General features: G+C 46.2%; 1 protein-coding gene across 1 annotated transcript in view; it reads left to right on the plus strand.

Moving 5' to 3' along the window:
- The window catches only part of LARP4B (La ribonucleoprotein 4B), a 110,585-nt gene extending 94,427 nt beyond the window's left edge, over positions 1-16,158 (plus strand). The window contains exons 16-17 of the mRNA XM_074946252.1: positions 5,759-5,867; positions 12,236-16,158. Coding sequence (XP_074802353.1) covers positions 5,759-5,867; positions 12,236-12,517 — 391 coding nt within the window. The 3' untranslated portion in view covers positions 12,518-16,158. The remainder of the gene's footprint in view (positions 1-5,758; positions 5,868-12,235) is intronic.
- The last annotated feature ends 214 nt before the right edge of the window (positions 16,159-16,372 follow it).

Raw genomic sequence — 16,372 nt, forward strand, 5'->3', positions numbered from 1 at the left:
CAAACATCCTCATCTATTCCGCCAACATCCAAGGAAGCAGAAACGAAATACTATGGCCTTGGCTACACTTGCAAGTTAGAGCGCATTAAATCACCCACGGGAGCCATAACTCCTGAGGTGTACACACTGGCAAGGCATGTATCGCGCCTGGACTCTGCAGCTGGAGCGCTCCTAGTAATCTACCTCCACAAGAAGCATAAAGCTTGCTGCGCCCTGGCTGAAACGCCCAGGTGCCCGTATGGACAACATGTTGTATTACGGCACTGTGATTGGTCTCCGGAAACGTCCCATAATCCCTGAAAGTCAAGTGGCCACTCTTCTCATTGTTTTGAACTCGGCTGCAGGCATGCGTCTCCCCTTTCAAAGCTTCGTTTCTGACAGCCGGCATGCTTATCTGCTCCAGGACAAAGCAAACCATTACTGTGGAATGCCCCTGCTGCAGAGGCAGGCGAGTGTGTGTGAAAGAGGTGTAGGGGCTGATGTTGGGGTTTTCCCTTTCCCTCTGCTGCTGTCTGAACTTACAAGATAGCATGCTGACACACTCTGCCCCCCAAAACAGTCTCTTCCCCAACATACACACAACACACTCTTTGTCACACTCCACCACCCCCCTTCCCTGATTTGAAAAGCATGCTGCAGCCACTTGCACACTGGGTTAGCTACCACAATGCACTGCTCTCTGTGGCATTGCAAGAGCTGCTAATGTGGCCACGCCACTGCACTGGCAGCTGACAGTGTGAACACACAGCAGTGCTTTCCCTGCTGCGGTCTCCAAGGGCTGGTTTAACTGCCGGCACTCTACATCTGCAAGTGTAGCCATGCCCTATGTCCCTGCAAAGAGCTTTGAGTATCTGTATATTCATCCCCCTGTGGTGAATGAAAGGGACGGACTGGGCCACCCCAGCAGAAGGCCCAAAACTAAGGAGGCCAAGAGATTCGACTTTTTCGGGAGAGAAATTTATTAGACAACCAGCTTACAGTTTAGGGCAGTGGTGGGCAACCCGTGGGTTGCACGCGGCCCATCAGGGTAATCAGCTGGCAGGCCATGAGACCGTTTGTTGACATTGACTGTCCCAGGCAAACCGTGGCCACTGGGAGCTGCAGGCGGCCATGCCTGCGGATGGTCAGTGTAAACAAACTGTCTCGTGGCCCACCAGCCGATTACCCTGGCAGGCCGTGGGCCTCAGGTTGCCCACCATTGGTTTAGGGTCTTTAACGTTCCAGCATGGCCTAGTGATTATAACTTTTAACCTGTGGGACTTCCTCAGTAACTTCACAGAGGCCCTCCCACAGGATCATGCCCAAGAGTTCACTGAATTGGTGAGCAAAAGCATGGTGGTGGCCCAGGGATTCCTCCAGATGACCTGGAATGTGATGGACTCGGCTGCCTTGGTGGTTGTGACGTAGCTCCTGTTTGCAGGCGTCTGGGCTGTCCCAGGAGATGCCTACCATGATACAGGATCCCATTTGGCAGTTCAGGGCTCTTTTCTGAGCTAACTGACTCTAGGCTCCATGGGCTCAAGGACTCCTGAGCCACCCTCCATTCCCTGGGTTTGCACACCCCTCAGCAGTCCACGAAGCCGTTCCACCCTCCGCCACTTCCTCCTCCAACGCAATCTAGGCCCTGGAGGGCTCCCAAGTCTGGCTCCTACAGAAGCAAGGGCAAGGACAAAGGGCTTAAGAGACGTTACCTGTTCTCTTCCCGCCTGGCTGCTCAACCTGACCCTCTCAGAAGTCAGGGAGGCCAGCAGTCATTTTGAGGGTGTGCTCGAGGACAGCGCCCCAGCCAGGTACTGGATCCAACCCTCCCTTTCCTCAACTGCCTCCGCACTTTCTGGTCAGCCTCACCCCGTGTCACCTCGGACTGCTGGGTGCTAGATACAGTTTCTTCGGGCTACACCCTGAAGTTTACAGCCGACCACACCCTTCCCCGTCCCTCTTTGGGGACCCTTCTCATGAGCAACTCCTCGTTCAGGAGGTCGAAAACCTCCTGTGCCTGGGGGCAATGGAAAAGATTCCTTAGAACCTGGAAGGCAGAGGATTCTACTCCCGCCCCTTCCTGATTCCAAAGGGGGCCTCAGACCCAGCCTAGACCTGTGTTGCCTCAACACATAACTCCAGAAGCTGAAGTTTCGCATGGTCTCCCTGCTCTCCCTAATCCCCTTCCTGGATCTGGGAGACTGGTTCACCACCCTCCATTTAAAGGACGCATGCTTCCATCTTTCCAGGGCACCGGCGCTTCATCCGCTTCATGTTGGGACAGCACCATTTCCGTTTACGGCGATGCCCTTTGGTCTTTCATCAGCTCAGAGGGTATGCACAAAATGTATAGCTCCAGTGACTACTTACCTGAGACGTCGGGGAGTCCAAATATACCTGTACCTTGACGACTGGTTGATAAAGGGTCGGTCTGCGGATCAGGTGCGGAGGCATCTCAACCTGGTCTGTTCCACCTGTCAAGACCTGGGTTTGATAATAAACGAGAAAAAATCAACCTTAACCCTGGTACAATGCATGGAGTTCATCGGAGCCGTCCTCAACTCCACTTGGGCCAGGGCCTTCCTCCCCAAGTCTCAATTCCAAGCCATGGCAGACCGCATTACGGGCGTGTGAGCCCACCTGCTCACCACCACCCACGCGTGCCTGAGGCTGCTGGGCCACGTTGCAGCGTGTACTTACATGGTCTGGCACGCACGACTCCCCCTCAGACCTCTCCAGGTGTGGCTGGTGTCAGTCTGTGTCCCCAACCGGCACAGCAGGGACCAGGTGGTCAGGATTCCAGACAGTGTACTGGTGTCCCTCATCGGTGTTGGAAAGTGTTCCCTTCATGGCCCCGGCCTCATTGGTGACCCTTGTCTCCGATACCTCAGACCTGGGCTGGGGAGCCCACCTGGGCGCTCTCAACATTCAAGGCCATTGGTCCAGTCTCGGTCGTTCCCTTCATATCAATGTCAGGGAACTCAGGGTCTTTCTACCTTTGTATACAAGACAGGGTGGTCCAGGTCCTGACAAACAACACGGCTACAGTTTTCTGTATCAACAAGCAGGGCAGAGCCAGGTCATCGGCCCTTTGCCAGGAAGCCATCTGTCTCTGGGACTTCTGTCTACAGTACAATATCCATCTCGTAACTGCTCACCTTTCAGGGTCCAAGAACATGTTGGCAGATTGCCTCAGCAGGACGTTCTCATCTCTCCACAAGTAGTCCCTTCATCCAGAGGTGGTCAGCTCCATCTTCCGCAGGCGGGGAACTCCCCGGTGGACTTGTTCGCGTCCAGGCAGAACAGGAAGTGCCCCGTCTTCAGCTCGATTGGAGGAGGAGCCCTGTCTTATGCCTTTCTGCTCCCATGGTCGGGGGATCTGATGTATGCCTTCCCTCCTGTACTGTTGCTGCCCAGGGTCCTCATGTAGATCAAACAGGACAGGGAGAGGATCATCCTCATAGCATCAGCGTGGCCATACCAACACTGGTTCCGCATCCTGCTGGGCCTCTTGGTAGCAACCCCATTCCAGCTACCATTCAGGTTGGACCTGTTGTCCCAGAACCGTGGCAGTCTTCTGCACCCCAACCTGGCGACACTATATTTGATGGCTTGGCGACTGCATTGTTAAACACACAGGAGCAGCAGCGCTTGGCGGAGATTCAGTGCGTTCTGTTTGGGAAGCAGGAAGTCCTCCACCAGCGCAACCTATATGGCCAAATAGAGAGACTTCACCTGTTGAATTGTGGACAAAGATGTTCATCCTGAGTGGGCTTCGCTGAAGCTTATTCTGGACTACCTCCTGCGTCTCAAGCTCCAGGGCTTGTCCCTCTCAACGATCAAGGTCCATCTAGCAGCTATCTCAGCCTTTCACCTGCCATTGCAGGGTAAGTCTGTTTTTGCTTAGGATATCACGGCCAGATTCCTTAAGGGCCTGGAGTGGCCTCTACCCGCAAGTCAGAGATCCCGTCCCTCAGTGGGACTTGTATCTGGTGCTGTCTCAGCTCACAGATCCTCCCTTTGAGCCCCTGGCTTCCTGTTTTCTCCTGAAAGGTCTCATTCCTGGTTGCGATGACGTCAGCCCTCCCGGTATCTGAGGTTCAGGTGCTCACCTCAGAGCCACCGTACATGACCTTCTAGAAGGACAGGGTCCAGCTAAGGCCGCACCTGGCTTTTCTTCCTAAAGTAGTCTGTTTCATTCGAGCCAGGACATTTACTTACCGGTCTTATTTCCAAGCTGCATAAGTCAGAAGAGGAGCACAGACTACACACCCTGGATGTCAGGAAGGCTCTGGCCTCCTACGTGGATAGGACCAAGTCATTCTGTAAGTCGACACAGTTGTTCATCGCTGTGGCAGACAGGATGAAATGTTACCCAATATCCACTCAAAGAATTTCTTCTTGGATCACTGCCTGCATTTGCTTCTGCTACAACCAAGCAAAGGTGCCACACCCGGTGATTGTCACCACCAACTCTACCAGGGCGCAGGCCTCCTTGGCTGCCTATCCAGGGCATCTGTAGGGCAGCCACCTGGTCATCCATCCACACTTTTACGTCCCACTGTGCTCTTTCCCAGCAGGCCTGGGACGATGCTAGCTTCAGTAGGGAAGTACTGCAAGCCGCTAAGCTGTGAACTCCAAGCCCACCTCCGTGGATACTGCTAGTGAGTGACCTAACATGGAATCGACATGAGCAAGCACTTGTAGAAAAAATGCTTACCTGCCTTTCGTAACTGTTCTTCGAGATGTGTTGCTTGTGTTCATTCCATTACTTGCTCTCCTACCCTTCTGTCAGAGTTGCCAGCAAGAAGGAACTGAGAGGGTGCAAGCCGGCGGCGCCTGATATACCTCCGCATGGGAGCGCCACTTCAGGGGGCGCCACAGCCAGCCCTATGGATACCGCTAAGGCAGAAATCTCAGACAACTGTGCACATGGGCGCACGCACACCTAAAATGGAATGGACATGAGCAACACATCTCAAAGAACAAGTTACGGAAGGTAGGTAACCGTTTTTCATCAAGCTTGACTATACAGAGGACAAAGAAAGTCAGCCCATGGGATTGTAGGTTGCTTTTGGCAGACTCCCAGAGCCAGGAGTCCAGTGGGGCTATGTCTACATTGCAAAGCAATAGGGTTTGAACCGTGAGTCCTGGCTTGACTCAGGCTTGAACCTTGCACTCCCATGGGGTCTTGAGACCCTGGGTCTGAGCCCTACGTTAGTGTAATTTGTGTGTAGACCAAAGGGGATTAAGCTTGAGTCTGAGTTCAAACCCTGGGCTCACATTACATTGTAGACACCCCCACTTACAGAACAAAGGAGTTCATAGACTAACTCCCACAGCAATATTTAATATCACTTTGTGCATACAATAATAGAATTGTTTCCAAGTACTGTGTGCCACAACCTGTTTTACTGGAGACTTCAGAATCAGAAAATAAGATTGTAGCAAGATAAAATGTGAGCTTTGATGTCCTGGTCCATCTCTAGTTTCAAACAAATATTAACTTAATTTAGAATTTGTAACATGTTCCTTATTTTAAGTCATGTATTAAAGGGTAATATACTTTTTAAAAAGGTAGGGTTTAAAATATATCGCAAATTAATGTTTAAAACGTTGTTATAGATGTCAGTTCACATATAGCTGTAACTTTCTTGCAGTCTAAATCAGTCTGATTTTAAAAATACTCTTAGATGTGTAATCTGGTCACATGTTGACTTTTCAAGTTCCAAATGTGAAGATAGCTTTTTGAGATTCACTTTCTGATATGTGCTTGCAGTGACTCCAAGGTTGTCGATAAGCAGCAGAGAGAGACACAAAGTATGGAAAGACTTTCTTCCACGCTCAGTACTGCATGTAAATCAGTACAAGTCAATGGGGCTGCCATAGTAAGTGATCATATTAGCTATCTTTTGTAAGTGTTATCACTTGATGATGTATTAACAGTACAGCGTTTCCATTGTTTGTCCATTGGTACTTACAGCTGTGAGCCCAGCATCTTTACTCTTGCCTCAAGTCTCTTCTGATTACTTGCAATAATATAGCTGTATAACATCTTGCAGAAAAAATGGCAAGAGTATTTTTGCATTTCCATGATTAAAATTCAGCTCACTGAAGAATTAGAACGAACAGTTAGTCATAGGTGGAGTGACTTTTTTTCCCCTGAGCACCAGTAAATGCAATTTTGGAGTTGGGAAGGAGGGAAAACATCGGTTTATGCAATTGTCATCAGTTTATGTTCATAGTGGAGAGTTTTGATCTGGGAGCACCATTTAACTAACACATTTCCTCTTCTCGTGATTTGCTAACCCACTTCCCCATAGTTTGGTTTCACTCCATCCCCTCCCTCCTGCCTCTCCTTCCTCTCTGTTACTTCCCCAGATCTCCCAACATTACCTCTATCCGTTATCCCACCAAACCTTTGTGGAGTTTTTGGAGGTCGCTCAGACCTTAATATGTTTATCAGGGAGACTGAAACCTGCACTGCACTGCCTATGTACTCCAGGCACAGCAAGGTGTGTAATGGTGAACTTTATTGATCACAAAAGGGGACGCTTGTCTGTGTTGGCAGAGTCTGTGTACTAAAACCCTTAAGCACATGTGTAAATAATGTCTACATTGCAATGAAAGCCCAGGGTTCGTAGAACTCAAGTTCAGACCCTGGGTTTGTTAACCTAGGGCTAGAGCATCTCCACTCATTTGTAACCTCCGGTTACTAATTATTGAAACCTGGACCCCAATCTGGGGCTCTAGCATCTACATTGCATTATGCAGGCCTGAGTCCAACCACCCATATCTCAGACTTCCTAGCACCCTCCCAAAAGGTGCCCGCTCTGGTCCTTTGTTCATGTTGCAGTGTGTAAACTTGACCGTCCACCAAACTTGACAGTCCAGAGGACAAAAAGTTAGCCCGTGGGATACTTTTGCGTCTCCCAGAGCATAAAGCTGGTGGGGCTGCATCTGCATTGCAAAGCATTAGGGCTTGAACCCTGGGTTCTGGCTTGACTCAGGCTTGAATCCTCTACTCCCAGGGGGTCCTGGGAACCTGGATCTAAGCACTGGATCAGCAGGATTTATGTGTAGATGGAAGTAGGGGTTAAGTTTGAGCCTGAGTTTAAACCCTGGGCTTATATTGCAGTGTAGACATACCCTTAGAGGCAACATTGCGTGGGGCACTGTTCCAGTCCCAAACTTATTTACTTTTTATCCAGAACTCCCAACCATCATCTGATGACTTTTGAGTCTTGTCAACAATTGGATGGCATGTCAATGACTCAAACAGTATGGTTAGCTTCAAATATTTAACTGCTTTTTTGCTATGTCTGTGGTGCTGTACGCAAGTATCCATGTTTTCTTTTGATTCATCGATTTGTCCTTTCTGCTTTGGGCAATATGCTAAGTTGACCTCACTGTTGTGACCTTCTCCTCCTCCATATTTAGATATCTGATTTGGCAATTTTTTTTGTCTTTTAATGAATAACATTTTTCCAAACTCCCTTCTTTCTTGGTTCTGCTACCCTTTTCCATCGTAATCTGAGAAGAGGGGAGAGAACCGGTTAAGTGGAAAGTTCTTAGAGTGCTTGCCCGTGTCAGTTCCATGTTAGGTGCATGCACATGCGAGGTGGTTGGAAATTTTTCCATTAGTGGTATTCAGAGGAACAGTTTTGGCGCCTCCTGGAGTCTCATGCTCCTGCACCAGTATATTGGATGCCGCCAGCCCCACACCCTCTTAGTTCATTCTTACTGCCTATGACGGTTGTTGGAATGCTCCTTGCTCTTGCAAGTTCCCTAGTGATATTTGTTCTTGGATTCTTCAAGTTTTTTCCTTGTATGTAGTTTAAAACTTGTCAAAGCACTGTGGCAAATGCCAGCCACTTTGCCCCCAACATTTAAAAGGGCAGAGGGAAAAAAAAATGTCCCTGCCCAAGGCTTTGAATACATGTACTCCCACCCACACACCCCCATGGTCACTGGTGGTCTCATCTGCGAACAAACAGGACACATGGGCAATCTAGTGCAACCCCTAAAAACAAAGACCCTAAGAAACTTGACCTTTTTGGTAGAAAAGTGTATTCTACTGCCAGTCTGCAGCTACGTATCACCAATCAGCAAGCATTGCTGGGGCGATACAATTAGAACACTTGGCATTCAATGGCCAAGTTAAGGGACTCTGCCCAGGTGTCAAGACAAGAGTTCTTGGCCATCTTGGAAGAGGGCAAGGCAGTGGCCAAGGCCTCTCTTCAAGCAGCGTTAGATGCAGCCGATTTGGCAGCGCCATTGATGGATCTGCTGTCTCCATGTGACGCAGTTCATGGCTGCAGTCCTCAGGGCTCCTGAACAAGGTTCAGCTGTCCATCCAGGACCTCCCATTGAGGAGCAATGCCCTGTTTTCACAGCAGACGGACACCAGGCTGCATGGGCTGAAGGACTCGAGGGCCACCCTGCGCTCCTTTGGGCTCTAAGAACTTCCGACATCAGGGAGGCACTTCCGGCTGCCACCCAGATACTCGGGTCCACCTCGACAAAGGTCCTATAGAAGGAAAGACCGAGACTTTTTTAATACCGCCTATTTTCCCCATTCTCCTTGACCCCGCAGTTGGACCCCGCCCGCCGCTCAGGTGGCCCATGGCAAACATTTTGAGGGTGTGCCCCAGGGCAGCACACCAGACTAACCCTGATCCAATCCCCCTTTTATTTTTGCACTGGGTGTCCCTGGTCCTTTCTGCATGGTCCCAAATTATCTCAGACCATTGGGTGCTCAACACCATAACATCTGATTACACCCTGAAGTTCTCCTCCACCTCTCCCTCCATCCCCTAGCCTTCTTCAGGGACCCTTCTCACAAGAGACTTCTCATCCAGGAGGTGGAAACCCTCCTATGGGTAGGGGCTGTAGAGGAAATTCTTCAAGATATGAGGGGAAAGGGGTTTTATTCCCGCTATTTTCTAATCCCAAAGGCCAAGCGGGGCCTCAGACCCATCCTAGACCTGCGTCGCCTCAACAAATACCTCAAGAAGTTGAAGTTCCGCATGGTCTAACTGACCTCCATCATCCCCTGTCTGGATCCAGGATACTGGTATCCCTAGACTTAAAGGACGCCTATTTCCATATTTTTATTTTCCATGGTCACATGAGATTCCTCCGATTCATAGTGGGCCAGTGCCATTACCAGTTCACAGCACTGCCCTTGGGCCTTTCGTCTGCTCTGAGGGCCTTCACAAAGTGTATGGCAGTAGTGGCCGCTTACCTGGGGCATTGAGGGGTGCTGATCTACCAGTACTTTGACAACTGACTTGTCAGAGGCACGTCATGAGCCCAGGTTTAGCGCAGCCTTAATCTGGTGTGGGCCACCTGTCAGGAGCTAGGTCTACTTATGAATGAGCAGTAATCAATCCTGGCCCCGGTTCAGTGAACAGAATTCAAAGGAGCCAGTACTTGATTCTACCCAGGCCAGGGCCTTTCTGCTGGAGTCCCAGTTCTGAGCCATGTTGGACTTCATCACATGTTTAAGAGCCCCACCTGTTCACAAGCGCCCGGGTATGCCTCAAGCTGCTGGGCCACATGGCAGCATGTACTTACTTGGTCCGACATGCGCGTCTACGCCTTAGACCCCTGCAGATGTGGCTGGCATCAGTCTAAGCTCCCAGCAAACATGATTTGGACCTACTGGTCACAGTTCCATCGCACATCCTGTCATCCCTGGCTTGATGGACAGACCCTTGATTTGTGTTGGAAAGGATTCCCTTCACAGCCTCATCTCTATCAGTGATGTTGGTCTCTGACGCGTCAGATCTGGGGTGGGGAGCCTACCATGATGGTCTCCACGCACAGGGTCTCTGGTCATAGGAGGATTGTTCCCTCTGTATAAATGTCAGGGAACTCAGGGTGATACACTTTGCCTGCCAGGCATTTTTTCCCTACCTGATGGGCAGAGTTGTTCAAATCCTGACAGACAATACCGCCTCAATGTTCTACATCAACAAACAAGGTGGAGCTCGCTTATCAGTACCGTGCCAAGAGGCTCTCCAGTTATGGGACTTTTGTGCAGCACGCCATTCATCTTGTGGCTTTGTAGTTCCCGGGGGCCAGGAATTCGCTGGCAGATCTCCTCAGCAGGTTCTTCTTGTCTTGCCTCACGTGGTCACTCTACCCACAGGTGGTCAGTGCAATCTTCCAGAGTTGGGGGACTCCCCAGGTGGATCTGTTTGCATCCAGACTGAACAGGAAATGTCAGCAGTTTTGTTAAATTGACAGGCTCGACAGAGGCTCCCTGTCAGACACCTTTCTGCTCCCATAGACAGACACTTCTATACACTTTCCTGTCAATACCCCTGCTGTACAAGGTCCTCTTGAAGATCGAGAGACAAAAATCATGATGGCTCCACCCTGGCCTCGACAGCATTGGTTCGGCATGCGTGTGGATCTCTCCATAGCAACCCTGCTTGAATTCCCGCTCCAAACGGATCTACTCTCGCGGAACCAGGACCATCTGCACCACCCAAACCTGGTGTCCCTTTGTCTGACAATGTGGCTTCTGCCTGGCTGTATGCTGAGGAATGGGCCTGCTCAGTTCAAGTGCAGAACATCCTGCTGGGTAGCAGGAAGCCCTCCACCAGGACGATCTACCTGGCCAAGTGGAAATGCTTTACCTGTTGTCTTCCCCCTCAAAGTCCTCACTTCAATCCAGCCTGGACTACCTGCTTCACTTCAAACTCCAGGGCTGGCCCTTTCATCAATCAGGGTGCATTTGGCAGCTATCTCAGTTTTTCATCCTCCGATCCAGGGCAGATCGTTCTTCTCTCACGAAATGATGCTCAGGTTCTTGAAAGGCTTGGAGAGGCTCTACCCTCAGGTCCGCAATACAGTCCTTCCGTGGGACTTGAATCTGGTTCTCTCTCGGCTCCTGGGTCCCCACTTCGAGCCATTGCCATCCTGCTCTCTGCTGCTTTTCTTGTGGAAGGTCACCTTCCTGGTAGCGATCACTTTGGCCTGACAGTTATACAGAATGAGGTTTCATGTCAGAACACCCCTTCAGTTTTCTATAAGGATAAAGTCCAGCTACACCCCCATCCAGCATTCTTACCAAAGGTGGTGTCGCAGTTCCGCAGTAACAAGGACATCTTCCTACTGGTTTTCTTTCCAAAGTCTCACCAGTCTAACGGTTATTCTGTTTGGACGTTAGATGGGCTTTAGCCTTCTACATCAAGAGAACTAAACCCTTCTGTAAGTTGATGCAGCTTTTCATCACCAAGGTAGACAGAATGAAGGGCCTCCCCTTTTCCTCTCAGAGGATCTCCTTGTGGATAACCGCCTGCATCAGGTTCTGCTATGAACAAGTGGGGGTGTCACCACTGGCTATCATGACTGCCCATTCCACTAGAGCACAAGTTTCTTCAGCAACTTCCTTTGTGCAGGTACCGATTCAAGATATCTGCAGAGCAGTTACCTGGTCTTAGGCCCATACCTTCGCATCCAACCACACCATCACCCAGCAAGCCTGGGACGGCGCCAGCTTTGGCAAAGCAGTGTTGCAAGCCACACGACCATGAACTGCGAGCCCACCTCCATGGATACTGCTTGTGAGGCACTTAACATGGAATCAACGTGAGCAAGCACTTGAAGAAAAAACAGTTACCTACCTTTTGTAACTGTTCTTTGAGATGTGTTGCTCATATCCATTCCATGACCCGCCCTCCTTCCCCGCTGTCTGCATTGACAGCAAGAAGGAACTGAGAGGGTGCGGAGCTGGCGGCACCCAATATACTGGCACAGGAGCGTGGGACTAGAGGGGGCACCAGAGGCGGCCTTATGGATACCGCTAAGGGGAAAATTTCCGACAACCATGCATGTGGGCGCGCACACACCTAACATGGAATGAACATGAGCAACACATCTCAAAGAATAAGTTGTGAAAGGTAGGTAACTGTTTTTCCAAAGTAGGCAGTCTTAGTATTAGCAAATATATCTGTTAAACTTTAAAAGGAGATAATTCTTTACCCCTGTTCCCACCTTGTTCAGGTCCAGATGGGAGGTTATACACTGCTATTCAGCGATAAACCTATTACTTGAAGATTTGTCTCTTGCTTCCAGCCAGTCTTGGCTGTAATGCTACTTGCATGAACATCACATGCTAAATTGTGCTAAATCTTCCCTGTAGTTGCATATATTATCATGCATAATTTCTGTGCTACATAGTCACAATGAAGACTAATACTGTTTTAACTTCGGTGTCTTTTGTTTATCTTCCATTTCACAGGAACTACGAAAACCTAGTTATGCAGAGATTTGCCAGAGAACAACTAAGGATCCACCTACGTTGCAGCCCCAGAAAGAACAGAAGCCAAACACTGTAGCTTGTGGGAAAGATGAAAGAAAGCCCACAGAAACAATAGAGAAAAACAGAGAACCCCCTCCCACAAAGTCAAATCCAGGACAGCCCAAAGACCAGAGGAGACAGTCAGGGCGCAGATCGCCCCCTCCAGCCATTGGGAAACGTTTAAATAAAGAACAGAACACCCCCCCAAAATCTCCTCAGTGAAACTAATGCTTGGGAGGGGGTTGAAAAGAGTTCTACTTCCCACAAATTAAAACCCATGTTCCCACTCGGAGTACAGAGAATGAGTTGCTGGTTAGGGAGCTTGCAGTGCTGCTAGGCATATAAAATGCCTGCAAGTTTTTCCTTCTATGAAATAATTTTTTACCCTCTTGAGCAAACGTTCTATTTTTCCAGGATTTAATTGATCTAAACCTTATATTTAGGCTGGTGCTTAACTGGAGGTGATGCTTAGTCTGATTATTTTCAAGATGGAAAATGTGTTCTCTTAAAAAATCAATTTTTTTATGAAGTCTCCTTGTGGCATTGTGAATCCAAGCTCAATACAGTGAGTATTCCTGAACTGTGCTGCTGCAATTTTTTAATAAACTGGTCTGCAAGTAACTATATCTCTAAAATGTCCAAAAGAGTGATAATAGCAGCTAGCGTAGAGTGTGGGGAAAAAAAGTATATCGTACAAAAGTAGTATGAATATGACCTTGAGGATTTTTTTATTGAGCTGCTGTTCCAAATATCAGTTAATAAACTTGCACTTTTAGGTTAAACTAATAATTGATTATAGCATTTTTTTAAAACTAATCCTTTTTGATGACTTTTGCAAAAAAGAAAAAAAAATTAAGTCCTCCAGACAGCACCAATAGAGATGTTCTAAAATATTTGTGTTCTGATGTACTGCAAGCAAGTAACCAGCTTCTCACTCCAGAATAAAATGAATACTATCATTTCGAAATACAAAGCACATTGTGAATAGAAAAAAATTGTGAGGTTGTGAGCTTGTATAGTGGTGAAGCCTGCTAACGGCTGTTATCACAAGAAAGCACAATAGTGTTCTTGTGATGATCTAAACTTCCCCCTCACCAGGATGGAATTAACTAGAGTCATTACTGTACTTTCTAGTTTATCCCTGTGCTCAGTGTAGACTTTTTTTAACTTGGCCCCAAGTGCTCTTTGAAAGAGTTCATATCTTAGTCAGCCTAGTGTTGACGTCTTCCTGTAACTACAAGCATTGGCATGTGGATTTAAATTTTTCAAACATTGAGATAATGGTATTTGTTTTTTGTGGTGGAGGAAGAGATCCCTGCTATTTACCTCTGGGATGAGGTTTCTCACACGTATATTTACTTTAGAAGTGATGCGCTTTCTGAAGGACAAGGATGCACTAAATTAGCAAGCTTCTAATAAAGTTGAATATAAATTATTTTTGTTTTAAAATGCCTAAAAATTTTCTTTAAGTGTTTAAATAGCAGGCAGTTCAGATAAACCTCTTTCCTGCTGAATATAACAGTACAGTTTATTCCACAAAAATGTTTGTTTAAACAACTGATTTTTTAAAAATTCTTTCCATCCAATATTTAAAGACTTGAATTTTATTTAAACTTGAAAATGACTTTGCCTTAACTTTTGTATAAGACAGCTTCGAGTTAATGAAGTCTGACCCCCCTTAAGGGTTAGCATGAGTTAATTACAGGATTACTCAGTTACAGTATGTATCTATTGTCACTGGTCTTACTGGGTAAACATACTGTAGTACAGGAACTAGCAGCAGGTTTTGTAATATACCTTAAAGATCGTAAACAGTTGATCTTTTTCAGATTGTTGAAAAATCTGTAAATGCAAATAGTCAATACTGTATTAAATATGTGCACTTGGAAGTGTGTGCTTTGCTTGTACAGTTGTAAATAATCAGAACATATAAAAAGGTACCCTAAAGAAAAAAAAATCTGATAAAAATTATTGATATATTATAAATGTTGCTGTTGAGCTGGATGTAGATAAACTAAATGTTGTGGTTTGAATCTTACTTTAATTTGTTGTTTTTTGTTTGTTTTTTTATTTTATTCTGGTGTGCTGAACTGACTCTGCCTCTTCACTGCAAAAGGGAAATGGAAAGAAAGTCTTATTTCAAAGCCCTCAAACGTTTTCATAAGTCTCTCTAAAAGTGTGCATTTTAACCAATAGGTGTTCCAGAACATAACGTAAATAGTCAATTCTGGCAGTCTAGCAGTTCAGCTGAAATTTTAAAGATCCCAGTCATAAAATCAAATAAATTCATTGGGATAATAGTTCAAATAACCAAGAAAAAAAAACCCTGAAGCTTATTTGACCACCTCTTCCAGAGAGAGAGTGTCCATGCTTGCATAGATGGATAATGAACTTGAATATGGCTGTGTGTTTAAAAAAAAAAAAGAAGGGGGAAAAAAAAGTAGCAGTTAATTTCTTAGCAATTTTTATACTGCGGATATCTGATGGTAATGACTTGACCTTTTAAACCCAGCCTGCTGTGTACCACAGAGTTGATTAAAATGGGCAAGATGAGATTTGTTGGTTCCTTTGTTAAAAAGCACACTTTGAATTCTTTTGGAGGAGATAGGACTCTGACAACAGCGAACATCACCAAAATTTAGAAACCAGTTCTGTCATTGGATTTTAATATTCTTATCCTTTCCCCAGTGGGCAGTGAAAATGGCAGCTAGACTTGTATATGGTTTAGGCCAGCTGTGAGATTTGTTGTTTGCTTGTTGAAAGTGTGAACCTCAACAGCTGCAAACAATACAGAATGGTCACTTACAGCAACAGTGTACAGCTATTCATAATAGCCAACTGGGACTTAAGGTAATATATTGAGACCAGCGGATTGTGTTGTGCTGTTATAATGTATTCTGCTGCCATTTGTACTAGGTCAATACACTGTAATTACTGCTTACCCAGCAACAGTCTGTTGCAACAGGAGTTTAAACCTTGCTCTGATGTGGTTTTATAGCTTTTTAAAAATAAGCAAAAGTGACCTGCCAAGTAGCTGTATATAATATACAAAAACTTACCTTTGCTGCATTTACTTTGAGATTTTTCCACTTGGTGACAAAATGGACTTTCAGAGTAGAAAGTTGTGATGTTGCATGCAGACTGTTGCTATGGTTCCTATAGCTGTTAACATGTGGCTTTTAAAAAGTTAAAAGGAAAAATCCTCCCAGAAAGCAGTATCTGAGTTACAGGTTCAGAGATAAAGTAATTAAAATTGGCATTTTAACTTGTAGGATTGTGTGGTGATGCTTTTCATTTGGAAGTATAAAACAAGTTAACACAGGATCTGAGACTCTTGTTCCAGGAATGTATTTGAAACAAAGGTTGCTTTTGAGACTTAATGTGAATTTCATTTCAGATCAGTCCCCACCATGACTTCATAATTTGCCACTTAGAAATCAGTGGAAAGTGGCAAACTTTTATGTTGCTGCATTATCTTCTGAAGATTCAGCAGTTAATATGGAAAGGCCCTTTGTGGGTGCGATGCAGTGTATCACAAGCAACAGCTGACTGTAATGGTGCATACCTATCTCTATATCTCCTTCAGCTAGCAACTTTAGGGATTTTTATGTGCTTTGTAACCTATTACACTAATAGCAGCAGACAATCGAAGACTTTCAAGGAGAGCTAACAGCTGCCAATTCATGACATAGAAGTGTAATATGGAAGCTTTTTTGAGGGTTTTTGTTTTTGTTCTACTTCTTCCATTAAGACTGGAATCAAGCTTACATGTAAACTATTGGTAATTTAAGTTTCCTTTTGTGTCATAAAATGTAAAACTGTCTAATTTGAAAAATATGTAGGTTATGAAAAATAAAGATTTAGGCACTGTTGAATTCTTGATTTTTTTTTAAATTAAACAGTTAAATTTTTTTTAAATTAAACGGTTAAATTTATCGGTCACTACCTTGGTTTTTGCTCACATTTGTGGAGAGTATGTTGCTTCAACATTGCTTTATATTATGGATGTTTCTCTGCTGTGAATAGATTTGAAATGAGAGTTTATAAACCATGGTGTAAAGATTAAGCCTCGTAAAA

The sequence above is a fragment of the Natator depressus genome, chromosome 2, assembly GCF_965152275.1.
Source record: "Natator depressus isolate rNatDep1 chromosome 2, rNatDep2.hap1, whole genome shotgun sequence".
NCBI classification, from domain to species: domain Eukaryota; kingdom Metazoa; phylum Chordata; order Testudines; family Cheloniidae; genus Natator; species Natator depressus.